Raw genomic sequence first — 14,842 nt, 5'->3', positions numbered from 1 at the left:
CATTCCCTCTTGCTATCATCCCTAGGAAGAAATAATTTATTCAATTCAGTAGATACTTCAATAGGGGTACCTAATGACAATTATTCTTTTATAATAATTGTGATTATTGTGTTAAAACAGGCAAAACCGTTGATCTCTATGCTTTGTTAATTAACCATAGTAAAATTGAACCCTACAATGTAAAATATGCAACCTCAATGACGATGAAATATTGACAATTGTTTTAGGTCTTATTCCTATTCCTACGGAGAAAATGCCTCTCAGATTGTATGGATGTACTCTCCCGGAGCATTTGAAGAGCACCGTCTATCCATCTAGCAGCGGCGTGAGTGTCAAAGACAACGCTCCCAGTAACGGGAGGGACTTTTTGAGTGTTGCCGTCAGTGTGAAACCGAATAAGGATTATCCATGCTTTAAGGTAAATCAATTCGAGATGAATGTTATTGTATCCATTACAGTAGAGTTGTTATAGATGTCTATTTGTGCAAATCTTTTTGGTGTTTATTATCTTTAAAAAAATGTGTTTATGAATAATTACTAAATATTATATTGACGACTATATTTTATCGAATGTTCAGTCTTTCGTCAGGTTAATTGTATGTATTGAAAATTCAGTGTCTTTCCTGTATTTAGTGTATTCCTTTATAATTAAGTATGATTTTTATACCAACAAAAAAAATTGGGGATCTTGAACTTTTTTCAGTTTTAGAAGGTTGTACATTTTTGAAAATACTTTTATTAGTTATTAAATCTGTATTATTTTATTCATAACCAGACACCATCAAACTTGTACCTATTTATAGGTTGGTAGCAAATGTGCATAGATACCGCCATGGGCGCTAAAATACCTTGCTTCACCCCTATTCAATCCTCAGTCCCTGATTATTTATTGAATGTATTCACAGGACTGTGTAACTCTTGGATTAGTTTTGTAGAATTATAATATGTATGGAGGGCTTTGTTAATTGACTGATTACATATTGCAGACGATACGAGTTGCGGCGGGTATCTGGACCGCCACTCTCCGCCACTGGATGACAGCTTCCCAGCACAGCTGGCTGAATCAGCTCATGGACGTGTTTGATGTTCTCGACTATCCCGTGGCCGGCTACGAACCCAGCACCGTCGTTACTGAGTTGCATGTGCATCTATGGGACTGCGCTGTCGACTATAGGTAAATAAATTATAATTAATTTGTGTAATTTAACGAATTCCCACGGTGTACTAGTTGCCAAACTGCTCGCTTCGGAAGATATGGGTGTAATTTCTACATCTGGCATTTGTTTGATCCAGTGTAAGGATTTAATAGAGGGCAAATGAGTAGTGCCAATTCCTCGTAAAAAAGCGTTTAATATAATATAGGCAGATTAGTGCACAGATGTTGTAAGCTCATTTTTGTATATTGTGAAAAAATCGAATTGATTGAAAATGAACATATTATTATGTAATTTGATTGAGTCAATATCATCTCAGATACATACTCTTTTTGGATGTCCAATAGTTTTACAGCATACAGAGATGGGTGTTTAGTGTATAATTAATAACTAAATAAGGTTTTCTTCAACATCTTTGATTGTGTTTGATTGGGTGTTTGAACAGTTTTGTGCCTAATGATGGGATGGGTTTACAACTTGAAACCAGTAAATCATAGAATTAACATAAAATTCAGTACGACAGCGTGTTTCTCGGATTTGATAGTGACTACTAAATGTTATGTAAGTCTCATCGATAAATAAAATTGAGGGTGCCAGTGAAAATAAAATGTTTGTGTTTTTTGTCAGTATTTTTATATTGTTCATATCATGAATAATATCTACTATATGAGAATGAAAACAAAAAAAAACAGTTGTCCCTATTATTAATTTGTTAATAATTGTTTTCAGACCGATGCACCTTCCGCTTTCGACCATTATAACAATGGGCAGCTTCAGCGTATCGAGTAACGTCATCGCGCAGACAAATGCGTCAAACCTTCGTTTCATCGCTGAAGAGTGTGCCCTCTTTCTATCGGAGGAGGTCACCGCCGACAGCCACTCTTCTGTCAACCTCAAGAGGGACTATGTGTGCGTCCTTGATCTCGGATTGTTTGAGCTGTCACTGAGGCTTAATGATAAGGTTTGTTTCATTACTGTCATTAAGAGGACCTTAAAAGTGAGGTCTGCGGATATGACATCCATATTGTACAAAAAGTATTCATGTTGAGCTGGTCTGGACAAGACGTTGAACGCAGTCCACTGCTAAGAAATTTTTGGGGTCCGCCTGAATTTAACAAAAAGTATAGTTACAAAAAAAAAACTCGATATGTTTTTATCAAATTCAAATTATCAATATTGGCAATTGGCTTTAGTGGAAAAGTAATTTGTTGAATCAATTCTAATGCCTAGCTTAGACCAAGATACATAATATTATGTATGTGAACAAAATATTGTTTAAAAACAGATGCTATTGATTAGAATTAGGCATAATAATCATTAATGGACTTTGAAAAGTAGTCTAATTGAAGAAAGTGCTTTTAATTTAACATAGTTTTTCAACTTTCCTTACCAGTGCGAGTCTGCATTTTCGATGATGAATGATGATTAGTCAAAAAATCACTCCAGCCAGTGTGTAGCTATATACTAATAAACCGGGGCTGAACTATTTAAAATATTAATACAGTCGAACTTGGTTATTACGAGGAAGATGGGACCGACTGAATTTGCTCGTAAAAATTTTCACGCCACGTTCTATTTAAGCATAGAACATAAAAAATCTGAAAACCATCGTAAAAATCCCCGAAACAAGCATGGCATTCATAAACTACAAAAGAAGTTGTGTATTGTATGAGCCGCCGGCGCTGGTAGGTACCTACTGACTTCACAAGGCATGGATTTTTTACATGCAATTTCAACCATATGCGATACTTTTTCAATGTTGTCGGCGAAAACACCAATTTGGTACCTACTTAGACACTTAACTAGTGTCATAAACGTAATCCGATCCCGGCGGCATTAGTTTAGTTATCTGCCCGGTTGGATTTTATTGCTTAGGGTCGAAAATGTTGGTTTTAAACGATCGACCATTAACAGTTTTGCTCGCTATACCCGAGAAGTAGCGCGTTATAAAAGTGAATAAATGTATGGAGAAAATCATAAACTAAAATGTCAACGAATGTTTCCTCATTACATCCGAGATCTCGCTATTTCCATGATCGTAATAACCAAGTTTGACTGTATACGTAAAATGTGTGATGAATTTCAGAATGTAACAACTGCGCCGCGTGTGGATTTGCGCGCTTCAAACAATGCGGTTCACATCAGAACGTGCTCTGATTCGTTTGCCGCACTGTGCCGCCTTGTGGACTACCTGGCGGGTGACGGAGACCTCGCGGGGCCGCTGGCACAAGACGCTGCTTCCGATTCGGGCCAGCCTGATAGCTCGTACGCCAATTCCACTGAGAGAGACAATGCCACGTCCGCTGATGAAGATTTATTGATTGGTATGTGTACACTCCAGTCAGGAATAATATTTGTAACCTCCTAATACTTACCGCGCTTTGTCGCTTCCACCGCAGGCCCACGAATACTTTCTTAGATTCTAATGATGAATACCAGCCTATAGATGTAACCAGGTCATACGAGTGAGGGTGAAAATATCAATACCGGTATTTCGGTATTTCCTATTGAATAGCAGTAGTAATACTGGTATTCGTAAAATAATTGGAAAAAACAGAAGTATCTACCAATAAATATAATATATTATGTAAAATTAAAATATTAATATTTTATAGCATTTGTCATTGCTGGTCACCATGGACAATGAAGGGCGACGGAAGTTAACCAGACATTGTGTAATCCGTTCGAAAATTATAGTCCGGTTAAGCCTTTTATGACGTTAATTAATACATTTTATTTCCATTGTCAATACCGAATATATTGGTATTGTCTGATTTTTCAAACTGGTTTTCAGTGTCGATAAATACTGGGATACCTGACAAGAAATGAAAATATAATTAATATTAAATTCTACAGGTTTTTTTAAAAAGGTTTGTCGATAGCTATTTCGGTTGTAACACCATTATCAAGACTATTCAGATAGGCCGTTTGCCTTTTCTTAACCCTTTTACTCCCATGGGGTCGATATTTCGGCCCACCATACCTATGCGAAAACTCCATCTGGGCCGATCCATCGGCCGAAAGTTTGGAACCAAATTTACGATTTATTCCAAATTTTTTCCCGTCATATTTCGTCTCATGTAGACGAAGCATTATATTCACTGTGTGTTGGGTGGTGAGTAACATTTATTTTAGTGTTGGCATTGTTTATAATTATGCCATACCCTAATAACTCACAAGTCATAATAATTGCTCTGCTGTCGAACTTGAGACCAAAGAGGGTCATAAAAATAATAAAACAATATTTTTATGACACATTTTAAATTCTGATATTTCTTTTAGTTGTTTTATGATTCATATATCACATTACAAAATGAATTTTGTAATTTTTGAACTAACAATGGATGCCACTGTATTTTTGGTAAGATGGTGAAAAAATACATGAATATAAATATTATTATAAATGATTTAGTGCTTTGAGACTTATTTTTTGAAATTACTTCATTCCATATCAGTTAGTCATCGATACTGTATCGAATTCTCTTGCGATTTCGTGAATTGAATAATATTCTTGAATACCTTGACACTATACGATTTTTTTTGATTACTTTATAAAAATTCTATTTCATAGAGAAATAATAATATGTTTATTTTTTTTTCTGTTACTACATAAGGATAGATTATGTTATAAAATTTGATATATCAATTATAAATAAAAAAATGTTGTCACACTTGTTTTGTTGTTCAAACATAGTTTTATCCATTCATTTCTAAATAAATATTGATACATTATTTTTTTCTTTTGTTTTATTGATGTAAACTATCAATATTATTACTTATTATTGCTTTATACACCATTGAGAACACACAAAAAAAGTTTCAAATTTTTAAAACATGTGTAGAATTAGTTATTTAAAAAAAACTAAATCGACGATTTTTTGTCAAAAAACGCTTGGGAGTTTTCGCATATGCTAGGCTAAATCAGCTGGGAGTAAAAGAGTTAAATACTATACGTGTATAGATAGAGACAGAATACATTTTCTTATTCGTTCCAGCAATATTATGAATTTTTTACATTATTATTAATTGTAATATTATTAATACTTTGAAAACCCTAAGTGGGTTTTTTAAAATGGATATCGAAATTTTCAAAATTGGTCAAAATTACAGTGTTCGATGGTTATTTATTGACATTATTAATCAATTAAAATATTATTAGTATAATTGTCTTAATCGTGTGTTTAGATTATATTTAATAGTGGCGACGAATACATTACCAAATTTTCATTAATTATGTGATTACTTTTGGATAATTCGCGATTAATTTCCAACTGTTCAAGTAAATTTAATTTTAGACCTTTATTACATATATGCAAACATTGTGGCGTTTCATTGTTACTGATGCTATGCGAGTTTGATATCAAATGTTTAGCAAACTGAGAATCTGTTTTACCATTCCTAAAAGACCGGAGGTGCTCTTCACAACGAGTTTTTATTGACCTGCCAGATTGACCAATGTAGCATAGACTACATGTGCCACATGTTATTTTATAAACTCCGCTTTTCTCCAGTTTGTTGATTTTATCTTTACTATTTTTTAAGTTTAATCCTAGATTATTATTAGCTTTGAATGCTACGTTAACGCTATGTTTAATTTCTTGATAAATTTTGTCAAAATTTGTAAAAATATTTTTTATTTTACAGGTGTTGTGGATCGGCCACCAGAAGAGATCCGAGATCTGTCACAGAGCCAAGTTCAACAGGTCAACGACCTGATGGCTGAAGCCATGAAGGAGAGCCTCAATTCTGATGGTAACATTATTGATTGAAAAAACAAATTTAAAATTTACATTTTACGTATTACAAACTATCTTCTCAAATATCCTATTTGAACATAAAATATTTTTACAGTATAAAAGTATGATATAGACCGGCCTTTTGTGTATATTATGTTATTTATAACCAAAGATGTTGAAACTAACCTTTGTCTATTGAGATGGAGCCTAAATGTATGAAATTGTAGCAAGAAAGGATATTTGGTCTATTAATTAAGTTAGCTACAAATGACTTCGCTTTAAAGGTTCATTTGAAGAGAACTTCACACTTCTACTATGAAATTCCACTATGATTTCTGATTCGCCCAATTAGTTAATTACATATATGATTCTATGTGCAGATATTGCCAAAATAAACCATGATTACATAAATTCATAGAATATAATATATAATAAAACAATTAAATTCGATTTCGATTTGACATTTCACACCCAACAACACATATTTGTAATGATAAATAGGTATTCTACACTAGGTGTCTAGTCTAGGAGCTAGTCTAGGTGAATGGCTGACGACTGATCCTGAAAAGATATTTTGATGAAATTTTTAGATATGAACCCAGATGACAAAAACAATGGGGCAGGCGAAGGTGTCGAGATTTTCTTCTTCCCCGATGAATCCAAAGCCCTCAAGAGCCTCCGCAACACTTCCAAGAACTCATCCGCCACTGATATATCAGGAAACTTCGCACAGGACAAAGCTACCGGAAGTAAAGATGCCGAGAAGAATGAAATACTCAGTGACGACATGATAAACGAGTTTAGTACAGAGGACGGTCACCAGAGGGACAATTCTTTGACGTCTGAAGGGGATTCCCTGGCTCCCATGGCCGTCGTGGCCAAGGAATTGGGAGACTTCAGCGTCAAGAGTGACACGGTTGAGGTTAATATTGTAAGAAGTCAGCCCAAAGCAGAGGACATCATGGCGTTTAAGACTAAACCGGTACAGTAATATTCATGTCCTGTTTGTTTTATTGTTAACTGCTTGTATGCCTTTTCGTCATGCCTAAAAAAAGCAATATTAAATTCTACTGATCGGCTTAATAGTAGATTGGTTGTCATACCATTATCAAGACTAAGGCTTGTATACAAAATATCATTAACTCATTCGACGCGGATGACACGGCTGCCGTATCCCCGTTAAGCAGCCGATCGATCCAATTAGCATGTTATTTAAATGCTGTAATTAAAAATTAATCAAAAGGTACGCAGCGATTGTGTTAATACAGTACTGTATACTCTACATAACATTGAAAAACAATCTTATTTGTTTTTGATTACCATGATTTGAGTCTACTGAACTGGTTCATGGTTGTATTAATTTTTACTGTACATATACTGAGTGCGTCCTCCGTAAGAAGTCAGTTAGCTAAATCTGACATGCTGTCACTATCTTTTGACATAAATGTAACATTATATATACGTAATATCTTTGACATATGGAACATCCATATATCAATTCATGACACTGTCTTTTAATAACGTGTTTTTTCTTAATTGAGTTCATTATCAGAACACTACAAATAAAAATCAGTAAAATACCACTGACGCTTGTAAAATATTAGATTGTGTTGACAAATGTTGATATTAGATACCATATGGTATATATCTAAATTCTTATTGATCATTGCGTGAAGAAATTTTAAAACGGGACAGCATGTTTATTCCAGCTAATTGCCTTCTTAATTTGGATAGATGTATGAGTGAAATATTATTGCTGCAAACTTATCTGCATAGATGTTTCTGTTGATAATTTATAGGGGCATAACAAGAGCTCCGGAGAGAACACGGATGAAGAGTTCTGCTTTATCCCACGCCATGAAGAGGCGCAATCGACGGAGCCCGAGATTCGCTGGCTGGTGGAGGAGCCTGTCACTGTCCTCGACAATCATTTCACCATTCCAATCGGCAAGACCGACCTGCTTAAGCCGCCCAAGAACTTTCCAATGGCTGTATTGAGGTACTATTTTACACTAATTCTCATTCATGAAAGAAACCAATAAAACAACATCAAGTAAAAATGAAATTTAAAACTTTCTCTTAAGAGTTTTAACCTTGTTTCTTCTACTCTTCTTTAAACCGCAAACTAGAATGCTGCTAAATCTGCCAGCATAACTTGCTTCACGAGAGTTTTGTCTTTTGGCATGCAGGTACACTCTTTGTGAGATGACGGTGATCTGGCACATGTACGGGGGTCACGACTTCAAGCAGGTTGAAGCGGGTGGCGAAGGAGGAAGCCCTTCACAACAGCCCAGCAGGAGCAGCTCTCTCGGTCCTAACAGGAAGACGGTCACCATCGATGATCAAAATGAGAAGCACTCCCCAACTGTTATGAGAAGGTTCCGAGTTATTTTTTTAATTAAATAAGATGATGTTCTGATCAGTAGCAGCCGGTGATTTTTTGGATTGCAATTTTGAGGGTGCACTGGAAACTTACCTTATTGAAAAATGAGTTCTATTCGGTGTTGTTTTTGATTGGAAATAACTTTTTTAAACTTCTTATTGACATTTAGGAAATTATCAGTATATTTTACATTTGCTAATTACAGTATGTTGTGAGTTCTAAGTCTTTCTTGATTTATTCTGTTTTAAAAACAATTTTTTCTCTTTTAGTAGAAAAACACCTCCCACTTTTAACTGAAGCCATTATATATACATTATCTTTAGCAATTTGGAAAACTGTATGAATAATGTAATACTAAGTGTGAGTGTAACGTTTTGCAGGTTTTGAATAATTGAGATGTTTTCATGTGATATAACTTTTAGATTTTCCTCTGCATTAATACTATTAAGATGGTGGGTGGGAGTGTGTAGAGGATTGGAAGAATATCACAAATACCCATGCCCTAGATTTTATCACATTTAATGTAATTGAAAATATTACATGTTGCAGTTTCAGTTTGCATTCAAAGCTAGAACCGTTTGAATGTTAGATTGCTAGTTCCTCCACTAATATTTGGTCATATAGATTGAAAATAAATATTTGGCATTTACTCTGTAATATCTAATTCGGATCTTCGTCTCAATCAATATGGAATTCGGATCAATTTAAACACATTTCTTTGTTATGCTTTATAGAGAATGTGACCCGTACAAAATACTCCCAAAGTCGTCTTCGGCACCGTCCACATACTATGGGCAATACCAGTTGGGTGTGAGGTACAGCAAGGGGTCCGAGAGCGTCACCTCGGCCGTGCCGCGCACCCCCGGCAGTCCACGCCAGCCGCCTTGGAGGCAGAGAGGAGGGCCGGCCAGGCGACATGATGTACTCATTGAGTTGCAACTCAACAAGGTTCACTATTTTCATATTGTATTCATCATAGACCATTGAAATATTGCTTTACATGACACATAATCTTCTTAGCCCATAAAAGATTCATTGATCAAAGCCAGGCTATAAATCAGGGGCTTGAACCGGAACTGAAACGAAAACCGGAATAACCGTTATTTTTGTCAGTATGAAAACTGGAACTGAACCAAAAAATAATTATCGGTTTTTTCGGTTCGTTACATGGTCAAACATGCACGTTAACATGATCTCACCCTCACTACAGTTGTTGTTCAGTTTAGTATTTTAAAAATTTATGGCTACGGCCGTGCGGTGCAGCATAACCATTGGTTACGGAGTGTGGCGCGCCGGGCCATCATACAAGTATCATAAAATGTTCTAAATTATGGTAGAAAATAAAATTTTAATGCAAACGAAAACCGGTACCGAACCGATAAGTATATTTATATTTTTTTCTTTGACCTGGAACGAAAACTGAAATGAAAAAAAATAGCGGTTCGAAGCCCTGTTATAAATTTATCTATTGTGTAAAACAACATGTAAAACACAATTCTATCGGTTTGGAATATTGTAGGTATATTACAGAACTACTACATACATACATATTACCGAATTGTCAATAGCTGCCTAAGATGATGGAAAGGCTATAAAATATGTAGTTGCCATGTTTCAATGCAATGCCTTATGTAATATATATAAACTTTTCTCTGGCTACCAATTCAACCATTAAAAATGTTGCAAAATCGACATTTTTTATTCACAGTATATATTTTGATAAGTACGTGAGTAAGTTAGTCATTTGATATGTTATTCAGGTCCAATTCCAACACGAGACGTATCCAGCAGGCGGTACGCAAGCGTCTCGGCAGGTCCTCATCGTGTCATCGGTGGAGATCCGTGACCGCCTTGCCTCCAGTCTCATTAACAAATTCCTGCATCAGTACACTTCCGAGCAGAGGCCCATGAGGAAGCATGCCAACATGGTAACACTATACATATATTTTTCTTACCAATTCATTTTGTTCTTTCTAAATCCACAAAGATTGTTAGTTTTTAAATTGATAAAAATGCAAATTAAAATGATGGTTAAAAGAAACATTAAATTTAGATATTATAATAAAATGTGGTTTTGTCAATTAATAAAAGTACAACTTGAAGCGGATTTACGGACTTTAATATGTGTCATCCAGGCATGAGATTTTACAAAATATTTCAAGGTTGGTTCCGCCAATTAAATAAGTTTGGGAATTACTGACTGTAGAACATCGCATTGGGCCCGCTCCAGGATGTGATGCCAAAGTGTGCATTAAAATTATTAAGGGATGCACCCTTAATCATTTTGAGATATTCGCATAAACTATGCACAGAATAAAAATATTTTCTAGTATTAAATACGGAGATAGAGCATAATTATTTTATATGAATGTGAAGTTGAAAAAAGGTTACTAAGAGTAATGATCATACTAGTTGAAAGTTATTGCGCATTGCAGATTCATTTGTACCAAGTTAAAATTTTTCTGTTGACATTTATTTAAGATAAAGATAGATAGAGATAAAAGCACCTCGCATCAGTGCTACAAACCTAAATGAATATTTAGTTGAACAATCATACAATCTCTTTAACACTTCTTGTAACATAAACAGTTCATATGAATTACTCCAGTTGTATTCCAAACTCATTGTGTTTGACCCCAGTATGTTATGGAGTATGAACTATTATTTTTGCAGGTTGTGATAAAGGCTGTTCATGTGCGTCCCGACCGCCACCTTCTGGCGCAGGAGTGCTGCCTGAAGGTGTCTCTGTTGCCGCTCCGCTTCAACATCGACCAGGACTCGCTGCTCTTTCTCATAAGCTTCTTCGGGAACATCGGTGAAGGAGATACAGCCAAAGGTTTAGATCAAATCCAAATTTAGCTGATAGCTTGTTTTTTAGTACATATGTAGCTAAAACCAATGTAATATAAACACATATCTATATTATTCAACTATTAGTCATCGAGTTAATAATGTGATTTCAGACGGTGGCATGAGCTCGGCGAACTCTGGCTCGAATCAGTCTCTCCACAGCGTAGGGGGGAGTTCATCACGACACTCCACACCCACGCATCAACCGCCCGTCATGAGTGTAGCACCACCACGTACCGCACGCCGCAACCTCTCGCAGCCCGACAACGTCATGATCTCGAGCGACTGTCTGAGTGAGGACTCGCTCTCCCTCAGGGATAACGGTGAGACCTGCCAATGTCATTATTCTGCATGGGATACAGCTAGTGAAATGTTTGATTACAAATCAGCAACTTTATGTTCTACCATGATGGACCTTTCATGCCTTGATGTCATGTCTGATTTGATGTAATAAGTGAAGATGGATGAGGAATTTGTTGATTATGTATTACCGCCACACACAAACTAATTAAACCAATAGAACTAATATTGTTTTAAAATACAGACCTCACACTTTTCAATGTCCGGGTGAGTGCTTTTATCCATCTCTGACTCTTGCTAATTATTTCTAATAATTATCCCATCCGAGTTGCAAATTTCTTACATTTAAGGGGGAAGGTGTTCCATGTCAGCTATTTTCTGGTATTTTCGGAGGTTAAGCCTGAATCTTACGTAAGATTTATAGAAAAACTATTTATATAATTATGAAGCTTATTCATCGGCAAATATTTATGTTAAACATTTGATAACTGCATAAAGTATTTTTATGACGTAAAATAATATTCTTTGGAACCTTGAAATGTAATAATGGACAACGAGGCCATATTTTTGTGACATTAATGGACTGTGTTGATAACCGTTTTTTCCACTAAATATTATGTCAAACCGTTTATTATAGATAGTTTTAATGTTATCAAACATAATGTAGTAAAATATATTCAGTATAATTATAATATTTGCAGTTTCTGTTGGCTCTAAATCTAACGGAATCGACTGGATATTTTGTTATTAAAATATGCGATAATTATAGACATTCCAAATAATCTAAAGCTACGTATCAAAAGGGTTATCATTAATCATTGAATAAATGATGAAATATCTTGTTAAATATAAATTTATAATACTAAATAGATACATTTTAAAAACAACCATTTCACGAAATATTTGACCAACTCGATGGGACGTCAGACCGCCTGCAAATTTGGCGTTAGATGTATGGAATCTTTAGCTGGTGCTATTTTCACTTCATATGACCAAAAAAATACGCCAATCCACGAATATTGTATAAAAATATGTTTATAAAAGTGAATGCTACAAATTGAGCACAAAAATAGGTGATACAAACATAAATTCGGACAAATTATTCAAAAGGAAAACATATTTTGACATTTGAGGACAAAACAAAAAAAAATCTGAAGAAATTTGTATTTGCGTCAATTCTACGTTATGTCATACTAAATCATACATTATAATTTTTAACACTGTTGCAATCTATTTTGCCTAATATTGCAACATAGCAATCAGTTTTCTGTCCCTTTCTATAACTATCTCCCTCTACATTCAAAATAATTATGATTGTAGTAGGTATGTATTTTATAAATTGTGATAGATTTTATTTTATTTCAGTGAAATATATCAGGTCGTCCAGTATTGCCATATCTACTAAAATATTATTGGATTGATATTTTAGTAAATAATTGAATGAAGTTTTTCACCATTTGTATCTACTATTAGTTTTACTATTTTTATTTAATAAATAATACACATGAGGTTTTACGAATTTCACATTTGTTATTAAACATACTTACATAATTTAGAACACCTCAAACACATCGCGAAGTAAAAATATCTATATTTTTTACTTAGCCAAATTATGAATCTACCTAGGTTAGGTTAGGTACCTACTGATATTTATATTACAGAAAATTTAACTTTTACTAAATTATGAATTTGCGAGATTATAATAATACAGATGATTTTAAAGAATACTTTCATCAAATAACATAATAATGGATGCCTGTACTTACATAATATTTTCCAATGTAAATTTTTTTTTAAAAACTAACTTTAATTTCGAAAGTTTAGCCTGGCAATACTATGAACGTCATTTATTTCAGCGGGAATGCGAAATTTTCATCCTCGGTTTTTGACATAGGTACCTAACAATATTATCACAATTATTTATATCGATTGTACTTACAAAAAATGCCACGAACTCACTATCCGATGGCTGGAAGTTCCAAAAAAAGACGTAGGAGAAAAGATGGAAATACTAATACATTAAAAACACAAAGGTTTGAAATTATTATTTTATAATTTGACATAATCATACATAGTTGAAAAAACCACATTTCACAGAAAATTTTGGTTCACAATATTTATTTATCTTGCAAAAGGAAGTTTTGCGTATTACTTAGGGCTTGCGCAGACAGAGAGCGGTCGGAGTTCTGCGTTCAACCGACCGTTGACCGCTAGCGTTCAGGGACAGCAGACAGGTGGCGGTCAACAATAAGCGTTCCATTTGTTTACAAACGTTGTACTGACACAAGCGCTGCATAATGCGAGACCGCTATATTCCGACTGCGAGTGGAAGTGAGAAAGCACCGCTGTTGCGTACTCACTCCCCCGTGTGGTTTCGCTCTATGTTGTGTGACTGCTCAAATTCCTATGACGGGACTGGACGGGAGGTACGGCGTTCTTTGTAATTCCGGGCATAGAACTCAAGAACTCTAGCGTTCCAATTGACCGGCGCGGTCTGACCGCCGGCTGTGTACCCATACAGTATGAAGTCCATACAGTGCAAAGAACGCCGAACTCCGAACGCGGAACGCAGACCGCCTGACCGCGCTCTGTCTGCGCAAGCCCTTATTAATACACACAATTAAGTATAATGATCATTTGTACTTATATTTTTTTATATTATGTTTGTGCCACGTCTTATTCGAAATTAGTGTGTCTGTGACAAAAATTATAATCTGGTACAATAATTAATACCAGCTATACATTTTGTTTTCTGTTAACTATCTAACTATCTACTAAACTAATATTTTTGAATGTATTATAGTATTGATATATTACCGAAGACTATGCCTGAGCATGGAAATCCTCAAAGCATACTACCTGAACCAGAATTTCATCCCACATTTGAACACGAACACGAAGAATTTATTATAGAAAATGAAATTGAAGATTCAAGTCCTAAATTCCGTGTAGAAGGCCGTAGAATTATAGACTTTTCATATTTTTTCCAACAACTTCAATTAATTAGCCACCATGATTCTCCATTTAATTGTAATTTATCACATTTAGAAATTTTTGGGGAAAATCGGGAAAACTTTAGTAGTACATTTTTTATCCAATGTAAACTTTGTGGTAAAAAATTAAAATTATATACCACTGAAATGAACGAAAACAAAATGAATCTGTGTGACGCATTTGTATCCAGTATAATCAGTATCGGCAGTGGATTTTCAAATCTGGAAGAAATGTGTTCTGCAATTGATGTACCATCGATTACAGCAAGAACATACAGAAAGAGTCAACAGAAGGTGTACGAGTGGTTTGAAGAAACCAAAAATAAGAGTATGGAAAACGCTGCGAAAGAAGAGCGACAACTTGCAATCGAAAATGGTGACGTCGATTCTTCTGGTATTCCCATGATATCAGTTGTTGCAGACGGC

The 14,842-nt window shown here is 35.0% G+C and overlaps 2 protein-coding genes across 3 annotated transcripts in view; one reads left to right on the top strand and one right to left on the bottom strand.

The window, feature by feature from the left end:
• Window positions 1-14,842, bottom strand: part of mRpS5 (mitochondrial ribosomal protein S5) — a 344,261-nt gene that overhangs the window by 294,850 nt on the left and 34,569 nt on the right. The gene's annotated exons all lie outside the window — the stretch shown is intronic.
• Atg2 (Autophagy-related 2) overlaps window positions 1-14,842 on the top strand; it is a 52,844-nt gene that overhangs the window by 23,695 nt on the left and 14,307 nt on the right. For both annotated transcript variants that reach the window (XM_085947893.1, XM_085947894.1), the window contains exons 20-31: window positions 228-418; window positions 987-1,174; window positions 1,884-2,115; window positions 3,241-3,478; window positions 5,799-5,906; window positions 6,481-6,872; window positions 7,690-7,889; window positions 8,080-8,268; window positions 9,008-9,221; window positions 10,034-10,201; window positions 10,947-11,109; window positions 11,237-11,446. In XM_085947893.1, coding sequence (XP_085804019.1) covers window positions 228-418; window positions 987-1,174; window positions 1,884-2,115; window positions 3,241-3,478; window positions 5,799-5,906; window positions 6,481-6,872; window positions 7,690-7,889; window positions 8,080-8,268; window positions 9,008-9,221; window positions 10,034-10,201; window positions 10,947-11,109; window positions 11,237-11,446 — 2,493 coding nt within the window. The remainder of the gene's footprint in view (window positions 1-227; window positions 419-986; window positions 1,175-1,883; window positions 2,116-3,240; window positions 3,479-5,798; window positions 5,907-6,480; window positions 6,873-7,689; window positions 7,890-8,079; window positions 8,269-9,007; window positions 9,222-10,033; window positions 10,202-10,946; window positions 11,110-11,236; window positions 11,447-14,842) is intronic.

The sequence above is a fragment of the Rhyacophila brunnea genome, unplaced genomic scaffold, assembly GCF_057557595.1.
Source record: "Rhyacophila brunnea isolate RB1 unplaced genomic scaffold, BYU_Rbru_1.0 scaffold_20, whole genome shotgun sequence".
In the NCBI taxonomy this organism is placed as follows: Eukaryota; Metazoa; Arthropoda; class Insecta; order Trichoptera; family Rhyacophilidae; genus Rhyacophila; species Rhyacophila brunnea.
This window is presented reverse-complemented; position numbering and strand designations above follow the sequence as displayed.